Genomic DNA, 12,523 nt, shown 5'->3' with positions numbered 1-12,523 from the left:
CCTCAGCAGAGCATGTCACATGCTCCCCAGGGCTTTGTTCCTTCCCACGCTTACTCACAGAGGCAGCCAGGCTGCAGAAAGGGCTGCCAAATTGTCGGCCCTCTTGTTCCCGGCTCTGCTATAGCAGGGAGCAAGGGAGGGAGGGAGGGCAGGAGGAGGCATGTGAGGTAAGAGCTAAAAATAAACACCTGACCTGGCTGCTGGAGGCCCTTCCCCAGCCCTCTGGGGGTTGGGGGAGAAGGGTCCAGGGCACTGAGGCCGTTAGAGGTAGAGCGGAGAGACCAGGCTGAGTCCCAAGTCTTCTGGAGGATGGGGATGGCATGGGTGGCAGGCCTGCAGACTCTCTAAGGCTGGATGCTGGAATGCAGCTGCAGCCTGAGACCTTGACTCCTTTTTTCACGCTGTTCTGCCCCCCACTTCATACCCCCACCCCACCCCTGCTCATTCATTCCGTGTTCATTATTCCTTCTCCCCTTTTAGTATTGACTCCCTCATTCATTCATTCACTTGCACATTCTCTCTCATAGTCTTCCTCACCCAGCCCCAGCCCCTGGGGAGCTGCTGCTAGTGTGCCCCTCTTCCTATCCCCTTTGGCAAGTGGGCAGGGAATGAGCTGGGACCTGGGGATGGACCATGGGAGGCTCTGATGACCACTTCTGTCTCGCTTTTCTCTGTCCAGTTCCTTTCTGAGGGCAGGAAGGTAGGAATCCCCCAAGGGCAATCACTGCCTAATCACGGTAAGAGGTGCAGGTACGCAGACCATCAGATGGAGGTAGGTGGGTTCAGGATGAGATAGGGGAATGGAGTTGTCTGAGAGAGTTGGTGGGGCGCCCCACTGGCAGGTCTCACCTGGGACCCCACTGGCTGCCGTGCCTTGTGAGCCAAGAGAACCCAGAGAGGCTCCACTGGAAGCTGGGCATCCTCCCTGCACTGTCTGCCATTCGCTGCCCCAATGACCCTGCAGAACATAGGCATTCTGCATGTGGAGGTGGCCGAGGTGTCAGTCTGGTTACGGTGACACCAGGCTGGCTGCCTAGCCCAACATCTCCCTAGCCACACTGCTGAGGGTGAAAAGGATGCTCAGATGTAAAAAGCCTAAGCCTGGCACCCTGGACCACAGGGATGGCCATCACAGGTACTGCTGTTCCTCTTCTGACTCTGTGACCCTACCCTTCCTGTCCCGGGTCAGGCTTAGGCTCCTCCCTTCTGGGTCTCTGCCTCCAACAAGAGGAATCCTCTCTGATATGCCCAACATATACTTTTATGTTTGGGCTGCGCTCTCTTCATGCTCCAGTACCAAATGTGTTCATACCCTGTGGGCCGGCCCTCATGAGACCAGGATCTTGCACTGGCCACAAGGTCAATTCATACCCAGATAGTCGGGGCTGGTGGGGACTCTTTCTTCCCTGTACAGAGACTCTCTTTTAGGGCACTCTGGTGCCAATTGCCTGACTCGAGGGCTGACTATGTGTTAGACTTTGCACAAGGATCTGAGGTACAGCATCTCACCTGGTTCTCACAGAAAGCTAAGCAGGAGTACTAGGGCCCGCAGTCCACATGGGAGGAAACCAGGCCCCCTGAGATCACTACCCCCAGAGGCAGACTGAGGCAGGTCTAGAGCGAAGCCGCAGCTGGCCTCTCTCCTGATGCCTTGGCTACTGCCCTCGCCCCAAATAAGCCCAGCCCGACCCACATATCACAGGGGCCAGGCCCTTTGCCCAAGGCGGCCTGTCTTCTCAAGACCATGGCTGGAATTTTGGCAATTATAATAAGATAAGAAACTGGCAATGTTACTGTAACAATTCTAATTCCACTAATTTCTTCACAAACTCTATTTTGAACCAAAAGCCAATTAAAAATTAAGCCAAAGGGTACTATTATCCTTCAAAAAGATAAATAGGTAAGAAATTTGGAATCAACAACTCTTAATTATGAAATGACTCACTAAACAGCACTTTGGTTATTTTTTCAGAGGAAATTTCAAAGGGAAAAGGGATCTAGTTTTCCTGCTTCCTCCACTGTATGCTCTGGCCTCCCTGGCCACAAAAAAGGTAAAAATATTTTTATAGCTCAGAGATATTAAGGGTAATTCCCACCCTGGCAGCTCAGACAGGAGGCTCTGGCCTCAAGTGGAGCCACAGCAGGCCCAACAGGCCTGTGGGGAGCAAACAGTGGGGCTCCCTGGTCCATCCTGCCCTAGGGCCCCCAGCCTGCATGCAGACACAGGTCCCTCTGCCTCACATGGTGCACAGAGACAGCACAATCATGCCCAATCTGACAGGCCAGCCTTGGTCAAGGAAGGTGTGGGAGAGACAACCAGGGCAGACCTACCCCTCAGTCCTGCAGAAGAACCTGCTCGAACTGCCACCTCACTTCCAAGGCAGGATGTGTCTGGGGCACCTACTGAGAATCAGGAGCCTTTTATCAAGAACACAAAGGGAAGAGCAAAATTGCTCCAAAGCCAAGTGGCCATTTACTGAGATGAGATTGGAGGTGGCCCGTGGCCTGGTTAAGAGTCTCAGGGAAGGAAAGCAACAGTGCTGGTGGGGAGGGTGAGGGAAGGAGACAGACCAAGCACCAGCCCCTCCCCATCAGCCCCTTGCAAGACCCAAAGCAGGCAAAGCCACGAGAAGGTTTCGGTCATTGGATGAGGGAGGACAAGGGCTTAGAGTAGGGCCATGGCTACAGGGATGGAGAGCAGAGGCCAGTGGGGAGGCAATGCCAGCAGGGCGTGGTCCATGGAGTGGATGCTGAGGTGAGAGAGAGGGAATTGAGGATGACCCCAGGCTGCCAGCCTGCATCTCAGCGTTGATGGTGGCACGGTCTCCATGGGAACCACAGGAGGGGGCATCATGGCTGCCCATCCACACCTTCCCCAGAAGCAGCCACAGGCCCTCCGAGGATGGCAGCATTAACAAGCAGAGCCATGAGGAGAAAGGAGTCAGAGAAGCTGGGCCACCTTCTGGCTGCTGTTAGGAGCAAGCAGCAGGGAAACAGGGGCCGCGGGTGGGGAGGAGCTAGGAGGAGCAGGGTGCCCAGCAGCATGGCCATCAGGCCCATGGAACCCATCAGATCCTGTGGAGGCAAGGGTCGTCCTGGCCCAGGAGGTGGCAGTGGGGCAGGATATGGAGACAGGAGGACATGGAGGGGTTGGGGCAGGGGGCAATGCTGGCCATCAAGGGGCAGAAGCTCCGGGATTCAGGGAGGCGACAACCAAGTAGCAGTGAGAGGCTTGGATCAGAATCCAGCCTGCTCCCCCAGAGTCAGCATGTGACTGAGACACTTCTGTTTGGGTAGAATCAGCACTTCCCCTGGCCTGGCCCAGAGGCTGCTGAAGGGAACTGTCAGGAACATTTATACTCCCGGACAGAGAGAGTTTTCCCTTCCTTTCTGCACATTCTGCTTAATGAGGAAATGTAGGCCAAGAGGTCTCTCAGGGACCTCCAGGCTGGGCCAGCTCAGCAGTCCAACTGGGCTCAGCCCCTCAGCGTCGGGCCACCCCACCCAGCAGTAAGTGCATGCCTGGCTCTGACGGGAGTGCCTCTGGTGCCGTGGTAACCCTGTTGGTGTCCCCTTGCCTCTCTGTTCACCTGGCTCTCTGGCCAGTTGTCCTCCAGTAAACCACTGGACCAAGGGCTTGGGAGGTAGTAATGTGGGTCTGGAGGGCCACATGGGCATCACATGAGGTTGCTTGTCCCCTTAGCCTGCCCCTCCCTGCATGTTGGAAAAGATGGCCTGTGGCAGCCAAAGTTATCTTCCTTTTCGCAACGGGCTGCTCCCATGGAGGTTGGCCCAAGGCAAGTCAGAACAAGGTGCTGCAGAGACCACAACAACACCACGCGCTTCTCTGTTGCTTTCTGGGCCAGCGGTGGTCCGCGCTCCACACTCCCACGCTCCTGCCGTCCCAGGAGCCCCAAGGACTCAGGTGACTCCCTGTGTGCAGGAGGAGGGGGCTGGCTTGACCATCTCCTGATACGACACAGCTGGGGGCACATCCACCTGCCAAGAGGAGTCAGTCATAGACCCCAAGGGCACGCCATGAAAGGGGACACATCCAGCTACGCCCAAGGCAGCCAAGGGTTCACATGGATGGCCCTGGGCAGGGCGGAGCGGGTAAGGGAGTGGGTAAGCAGAAGCAGCCTCCAGGCCCAGGCTCGTCCAGCTCTGCCACGGTACCTTCACACCTTCGGAGCCTCCCAGGCTGGACCCCGGGCTGGGCCCCAGGCTTTGAGAGAACACTAGGCCTCCTACTCCCTTCCACTCAGGTTTGCACAGTGACCAGAACTCTCTCTTGGGAGAGAGACCGCAAAGACAGGCCTCAACCTGTCTTGAACACTTTCTCAAACTTCCCTGTGGGTAAGAAGAGCATCTCTGCGCATCCCCACAAATAGTCCCGGGGAGACTAGGCCCAGCCAGGGGAAAACATGTGGACCAAAGGCTGTGATTTTGACAAGTAGACATCAAAACCCATGACCTCAGAGGAAGGGATGATGGGAGGATACTGCCTGGCTGGGCTAGAGCCTGTGTGGGGGGCACAGGCCTCTGCCTAACAGCCCTTTAATCTCTGTGAGGGTCAGACTGAGGGCAGGGTGGGACCTCAGGGTTGTCCTACATGAGCAGGGGTGGTTGGCATCTTCCATCAGGGCCATCCCCGTGAAAGCTGGGAATGGGGAGGCCAGTTCAGAGCCTCCAGAGCCTGGCTACCTCTGGGACCAGTCTTAGGGCACTGGTCAGTCAGTCAGAGGCAGCGGGCATGATTATTCTACCTGCTGTGCCAGTTTATTCTCTGAGTGGAAGGACCGGCCCAGGGCAGGGACAGATAAGGGAGCATAGCCCCTCTGCAGCTGTGTAGGGGCAGCCCTGTGACTGTTACAGACCCAGCTTTCCGCAGCCCTTTCTGGCTCCCATGCCCCCATGACCCCAGGCCTCGGCCCCTCATCAAGGCCCAAAGGAACATGCTTGGTCCAGCTCTCTTACCTCCACCAGGTGGGGCGTCGGGTTGAAGCCACACAGGTTGCACACCTGGAGTTTGCAGGTGGTGCAGGTGTTATAGTTGGCAGGGCCCTTGCTGCCCACGTTGAGCTCGGCTTGGCACAGTGGGCAGGTGGCCCTTTCCTTCGGTATGGTCTTTGGCTTGGCAGGAGCCTTGGACACTGCCTGGTGTTCTGCTCTGCCATGCTTTGGACTGGCTGTTCCCCCAGTTCTCGCCAGGGCTCCAGGCCCTGATCCAGGACCTGTTCCAGCTCCAGGCTCAGTTTTGGCTCCAGGTGCTGGCCCAGTCCCAGGCCCTGAGCCTGGGGGTCTCGGGCCAGCCTCCTTGCTGGCATCGCTGAAGACGATCTTGGGCGGCCCCTTGCTGGGGGCAGGCTGGCCCTGGGGGTCGGCCTCAGGCTGCACAGACATGAGGGTGCTTGCCTGGGTCAGCAGCGATGCACCAAGGCCAAAGAGCTTCCCAGTGAGGCCCTCCTGGGTCTGCTCAGCAGCACCAGGCCCAGAGGGCACTGTGGTGGCACTTTTGGCCAGGGCCTCCCCTGCAGGTGGCCTGGGCTCAGCTGTGGAAGGCTTGATGGGGAGAGGGGGCTGTGGAGACACCCTCCCCACCTCTGGAGGGGCAGCTGCTTGGGCAGGCCCCGGCACTGAGGTGGCCCTGGCTGTCTCAGCCTGGCGGGGGCCAGGCTGTGGTCCCGCTGGGCCCCGTGATCTCTCTTGCTCTGGCTTCCCCAGGGGCTGTTTGGCTGGGGACTGGGCTGGAGACAGGGCTGGGGAGTGCAGCTGCTGCTGGCTCTTGGAGCGAGGCGCAGTGGTCATGTCCATCCCTAGAGCCCTCTGCATCTGGCAGTTCAGACAGAGCCACTCCTTCACCTGAGGAGGAAGCATCATGGTTATCAGGGTGGTCAGGACTGGGGGCGCCCGTGGCCCACGTCACTGCAGCCAGCAGCCAGGCCCAACTCCTTGCATAGGCAGGAGCGCCCAGCCTGGCTCAGGTGTTTCTGGGCTGCCAGGAGGTGGGGCTGAAGGGGCAGATGGCACCACCCTACCCTCTAGGAGCTGCCAGGTGTGTGGAGCAGAGCAGAGGCAGTTACACATTCCCCATCCCCAACTACCAACCCACTGCCTGCCAGGGTCCTCCCCACATCCAGTGGCTCTGCCTCTGCTCTGTGTGTATCATCCATCTCCATCCACATCCTGCCTCATCAATCCTTGCTACCATCCTCCTGGCTGGATGACCCCTTAGCCTCCAACTGGTCACTTTCTTTCCCCTGCTGCCCCCTTCAGGCCATTTCCACAAAGCAGCCACAGTGATCTCAAACGTAAATCAGGAGGGATAGCATGGCCCTAGAGCAGTGCCTGGTATGCAGTAGATATTCAGTAAAAAACTTGCAGAATGAATAAAGAGAAACAGGTGGGAGAAGGAGGCATAGCGAATAAAAAGAAACCATAATTTCTGTCCTGGAGGAGCTTGGAGTCGAGCTGAGGAGACAAGACATATATGAACAATCTTGAGAGCAAAAGAAGTGAAGGCAAAGTTAAGCAATGTAAGTGACGTAAGTAGAATGAAAAAGGCTTTTGTTTTCTTAAGGAAGACAATTTTTTTAAAGAAAATGGGATAACTTGTGCCTCCAGAATAAACAAGGCCTGTGTTGCTGTTCACGTGTCATTAACTCCTCCCTGAGGAAAGCAGGCTCATGACTCAGGGTGGGCCAATCACTGCTTTCAGCTGGGGAGGGGGCAGTGCAGGGATGGGCAGGTGACCTTGTCAACAGGGCCAACCAGAGCCCTTCCATGTTACTTGGTGGATGACTGTTAGGCGATAGGATCACTCGTCAGAAGGATGTAGCCTTCTAGTGGTCAGTAGCCATCTTGCCCAGTAGGCAGACAGGTACTAAGGATGAAGTCAGCAGACAGTCAGAAGTGGAGCCAAAACAAGGAGGAGCAGGCAGATCTCATGACTTCACTTAATTCCCTGGGTTCACCTATGCCTTTAGTCTACCCTCAGACCTCCAGTTACATGAGCCAATATTATTTCCCTCCAAAAAATCCACATATAAATCAGAGCACGTCACTTCCAGGTGTGTGGAGCAGAGCAGAGGCAGTCACACATTCCTCGAACCCCTCTAGTGGATTCCATCATGCTTACCATGGGAATTCTTTCCCATGGCCCATGAGGCCCCTGATCTACCCCAGCCTATCCCCCTCTCCCCTGAGCTGCTTCACCCAAGATGCACTGGGCCTCCTGTTCTGCCAAGCGGTCCTGTGAGCTCTCCTCTATAACCGGGGCCCTTGCACTCACTATTCCCTCTGCCCTCAGGCCCAGCTAGCTGTGCAGGTCTCAACCAAGTACCAGTTCCCCATCAGGGCCCTCCCTCGCCACATGATCTAAAACACCTCCGAAGTACTTATCTAATCACCTGTTTATTTTCTTCACAGTAATTATTCTTTCTCCAAGTTTCCGCTACTTCGTTTCTTTGGGTGTCTCCTGTCTCCCTACTGGTCCCTGAGCTCCTGTTGAGGTGATGTGTGCACGAAGCAGGGCTCACTCCAGACAGGCTCCCTGTGGGATTAGTCCCGATAACCCGTTACTAGGGGCACGGCTCTCCCAAGGCCTTGGCCATGAGATTGGAGATTCGGACAACAAGGAGGAGGCTGGCTCCTCCTTCTCAACCAGATCCAAGGACAGAGGCTAAGTCTGCTCATCTATGGTTGCAGCCAGAGTCTTTGAAAGCCCCGTGGTGGCCCCGTTGCCAGGGAAAGGTCCAGTCTGGTCCCTGGGGCAGAAGGCCTGTTCTGTTCACCCTCGGGGTCCCTCAGGCCTGCTCCATGCCTGGAGGCCGTAGGGCTGTGCTGCTGCCGCCGGGGCTGACTTGCCAGTTTGGGAGCCTGGGCTTGGCTGTCTTTCCCAGAAGCACAAGAGCAGCATCCGAGGAGTGGGGAGGAGACTGCACTTTGGTGCATCCACCCCGTCATCCAGCACTACACAGAGCATGTTCACAAGCATTCTTTCATTTTGTCTTCACAGTAGAGAAAACCAAGATCTAATATGATTTAGATCGGCTCATAACCAGCTTGTGCAATTACCCAGCCAGGAAGCAGTGCTGCTGGCGAGACTGGCCTTGCCAGCCCTGTCCTGCTCCTGAGCTGCAGCCTGGAGCCTGGTGCCTTTTGCATGTCTGCCTCTTCTGGAGGCCACTTAGTCTCATATAGGTCAGGTCATGGATCTAGAAGCTGCCCCTGCAAAACTCAAAGACCAAGCCCAGCTCTAGAAACCCTAACAACAGTGATGCCCAAGCACCACAGTGTGAAGCCATCGCCGCAGCTAGATGCTTTTGAAGACCCAAGGCAGCTTCATCTACTTTTGGACAGAGAAAGCCACAGACGAAACGATTTGCGTCCCTGGAACTCAGTCCAAAGACTCCTTTAGAAGAGTCATTCTTGGCAGGGGTGAGGGGGGTTCACTCCCACCAAAAGTGAGCTTCCAGGGGCAAGCTGATTACTCACTCTCAGAGGGACCCTGAGAGGATCACCCTCCCAAGGAGAGGCTAGGCCCTGACCCAGGGCAGCAGCCACAAAGTCAGTTCCTGCGGTGGGTGCCCAGCCTACACCCAAGGTCCTGTGTCTGTCATGCACCCACCAGCTGTGGCCTGCCCTGAGGTGGGAATTTCCAAGAAGAGGAACCTAGGAGGTAAGGCTCTTTATCCTGGGACTTCAGGGTGACCCTCCTTTGGGTTCTGGACAGGGTTGAACCAGGGCATGTGCTAAAACTCCTGCACTCACCACCAGAACCTTCCCTTACACAGCCCCCGTCACCCAGGCTGTCACAGGCGTTTCACCTAAAATAGAACCTCTCCAAGAAACGGCTAAAACGCCCCTCAGTGACTCATCTCCCAGATGGGCGCAGCTATTTCTATCCAGCCTCTTCCAGACAGTGAGAAGCCTTGACCGTGCCCTCCCCCAGCCCCTCCCAGGCTCGGGCCCAGCAGAGAGGCCCAGCACACGAGGCTCCCAAGGAGGACACTGGCTGGGGGATCTCTCTGAACATAGTAAGACTTCTGTTTCTGCCTCCCCCACAGACCCCCAGGAGCCTGCTGGGAGGAGCTCACCCTCACCCTCTCCAAGGTCCTCACCCCGTGTTAGGGGGATGAAGGCTGTCCCACTGGGTAGGGAGAGAGACGGCTATGCACCACCAGCCACCTGCCCACCTAGGCTGGGTATACATGACCAGGCCTGTGGCAGCTCCCCCAAACCCCGGGACCAGCAGCAGTGAGAGGCTTCCTCGGCTGAACAGTGTCTGTGGCTTCTGGGCACCCTCCTAGCCGGCTAGACACCAGAATCAGAGGGCATGGCCTTCTACCAGTGCAACAGGGAACCTTGCCTCAAGTCCTCTTGTCTCTTGGCCAGGAGAAGGGTGGGTCATAGACCTCATGCCCCAAGACCCAGATGCGGAGCTAAGGGGGCTTCCCGGGGCTTACTCAGAGATGGAGATGGATGGCTTTGCCAGACACTAGCTTTTGTCAAGCTGACCCTTCCTGCCAGTAAGGAGGCCCATCCTGCCATCTCAGCCCAGTGGGGGCCTGAGCAGTTGTAGGGAATGGCAGGCTCAGGCCAAGAGCTGGTTTGGAGGTGGGGGAAGCAGAAGCTACAGGAAAGCGGGAGCCACTGCCTGCTCTGCCAGGAGCCTGCTAGGGATTCAGTAAAGCAGGCCTTGTGGGCTCTGTGGCTCTGAAGGGACTGTCTCCTCAAGAAGAGCCCTTCTTAGCTGCTCCCTTACTGTTCAATGTGTAGAAGGGCAGCTAAGGTGGCACCAGAGAATCCAGAGGCCTGGGGACCAGCTGGGAGCTCTGTGAACCATGTGTTGAATGAGCAGTCAGCCATGATTTGTCTGCGTAGTTACTCCCCGTGGTTCCCTCTCTAATGGGCTCGGGGGTAGGAAGGGGGTGGTGGCAGTTCTTAAGGGGGGCTTCTACATTTTTCCCACAGGGACACAGGTGGCACTGCCACCCTGTGCCTCAGCCCCAAATGGTGGGATCTAGCCTTGCATGTCATATTTGGCCCCAAAGAATGCTGCCCGGGGAATCTGCTTCTCCTCCCGGGTGGAGCCTGCAGTGCTGTCACCTCCACTGCTGCCAAGAAGCGCTGAGGACCCCCAGCCGTAACAGATTCTCTTTCCACCGTCCCCTCCCACCTCCCCACCAGCAAGGAAGAAGACGTCACTTAGCCTGTCTTCCTGCAGAGAGCAGCGGCTTGTGCCTCTAAGGCCCAGCCCTCCCTGGGAGAGCAGGGACTCAGTGTGTCGGATCACCGCACTGACATCATGCCTGATGCTGCATTCATGCTTTTTTCCATTTTTGTACAAGTTGAAACATCACAGAACCAGCTTATAAATCAGCCTTCCCTGCTGGTGCCAAATCCAGAGGTTCTTGGGAGGGTCCCCCACTGGCCGATGTGCTCCGTGCTCTTCCGGGCTATGAATCACTGGCCACGCCTCGACAGGAGGCACATAACCCACTGTGAGCCGAGGACAAGGGCTGGCCTGCACCCTCGCACTGCCCATGGCATTGGGCACATCATGTGCTCCACCAGGCATCCAGCTGCCCGAAGTCTGCTACTGACCTGCTTTGCCCATCAGCTGGCTGACCTCAGGCTTAGGGGTAGGCACCACAGGGTCCCTTAGGGCAGGGCACATTGATCCAGAGCTGGGTCAGCCAGGCCTGGCCCACAGGGGAGGACTGTGACAATCTCAGCAGGTTGGGACCCTGAGGGAGGCCCTGGGAATCTGCCCAGCATCTGAGGCCAAGATTTCGGTAGTAGAGGCTAAACCTAATTGCTGCTTAGGGCTGGAAGGCCTCATTAGCCTGGAGCTTCGTGAAAGGGAGAGAATCCATCCCCTTGCTGATCCTTCTCCACCTTCTGACATCCCTCAACTCTCCTGACCCTGCTCCAGAGGGCCTTCCCTCCCTCCCTGGCCTGTTCACTGTGCCCTATAAAATCTTCTGTCCAGGACCAAGTCAACTCCCCACACCCCAAGTCCACACTCCTCTTGGTCCCCTCGCCAGGAGAAGCTGTGCTCCCCTGACCCCAGAACGTGGTTCACCCTGTCTTCAAAATCCCCGGGACCCTCGGGGCTCGGCCTTTGGCTTCCCCACCCTGCTCCTCTCCTGGCTGCTGTTGCCTTCCCGGCCCCTTCATCACGGCCTCCGGTTCTCAAAAGTCCTTGGCCCTTGCCTCTCAGGCCTCCACTGAACTGACTCCCACAGTCACCACAGATGGCAGCCATGTGGCTGACCCACCTGACACCTCTATCCCTCAGCCTCACCCTCGAACTGACCATTGTCCAAAATGGTCTCTCCTCCAAAATCGCCCCCGCGCCTGTCCTCTTCCAGCCTTGAGGTCATTTCCCAGGCCTCCCGACTACAGCAGCCCTAGAGCCTTGTGGAGACTCTCTTGCCGAGCCTCTGCTTTGCTCGGCCGTGGGCCCTCTGCTTTCATATCCCTTCTCACCCGGCTGAATCCGTGGTCTGTCGTTCTGGTCACACTCTGCTAAATGCCCTGCGCTCTCTTGACCTGTGTCTGCTTCAGAACCAGATCCAGCTGCACACCTTTTCTCCCTGCCTGCACCCTAACAGCTGAATGGGCACTAGGCAAATGGGCTTCACTATAAATTAACTTATGTCCTAGCTTCTCCTGGGCCCGTACAGCTGCCCGGTTAACTCACTCCATCTCTCTAGGAAGCTTTCCTCCATATCGGCTGGTTCAATTTCTCCTCCCTGTCCTGGCCTGTCACCTTCCCCTGCCTTCTGGCTCAAATGATGGCCCTGCTTCCAGTGTGCCACACAACAGAATGCCTCCTCCACACTCAGGATCCAGACCTGCCTCTTCCAGGGGCCCCACTCCTTCAATTACGCCCGATCTTCCACATCCCTAGGCATCTCTTCCCTCTCAGGACTCAGACAACACCACTGTCCTTTGCGTTTCAGAAACCCTCTCCTGCCTGCACACCTTGCCTCATTACCGCCCATGCTCCTTCCTCCCCTTCTCAGCCAAGCTTCTCAAGAGTTGGCCATGTGGATGCAGCTCAGAAACCACTGTGCTGAGTGAGAGGAGCCTTACACGAAAGAGTGCATTCTGCCATTTGCCTGCAACAGGCAAAACTCAGTGATGGTGGATAAAAATTAGAGCAGCAGTTGTGTCTGGCAGAGGGTGAGGATGGACAGGGATGGGGCCTGAAGGGACTTTCTGTGGTGACAGCGATATTGTCTCTCTTGACAGGTGGGTTTTGGTTGACACAGGTGCACACTTTTATCAAAGCTCACTGAATGGGACTTTTAAGTTTTGTATATTTCATTCTGTGTAAATTTTATGTTAAAAACCTTAAACAAATACTGATCTCTAACTAATGATATGCTTGCTGAAGTATTTAGTTGCAAGTATACTAATGTCAATACATGGCTGTGACTCTCCAAGGTCTCCGGCCCCCGCCTGGTCTTAGCTTTGTCACCCTGTTGCTGTTCACGGGCACCTCCAACTT

At 56.4% G+C, this 12,523-nt stretch overlaps 1 protein-coding gene across 2 annotated transcripts in view; it reads right to left on the bottom strand.

The window, feature by feature from the left end:
- BSN (bassoon presynaptic cytomatrix protein) overlaps positions 1-12,523 on the bottom strand; it is an 83,338-nt gene that overhangs the window by 23,139 nt on the left and 47,676 nt on the right. For both annotated transcript variants that reach the window (XM_072941279.1, XM_072941278.1), the window contains exon 3: positions 4,978-5,862. In XM_072941279.1, the coding sequence (XP_072797380.1) occupies positions 4,978-5,862 (885 nt within the window). The remainder of the gene's footprint in view (positions 1-4,977; positions 5,863-12,523) is intronic.

This window comes from Vicugna pacos, chromosome 17, assembly GCF_048564905.1.
Source record: "Vicugna pacos chromosome 17, VicPac4, whole genome shotgun sequence".
Lineage (NCBI taxonomy): Eukaryota > Metazoa > Chordata > Mammalia > Artiodactyla > Camelidae > Vicugna > Vicugna pacos.
Note: the sequence above shows the minus strand (reverse complement) of the source record. Positions and strands in the feature narration are given on the sequence as shown.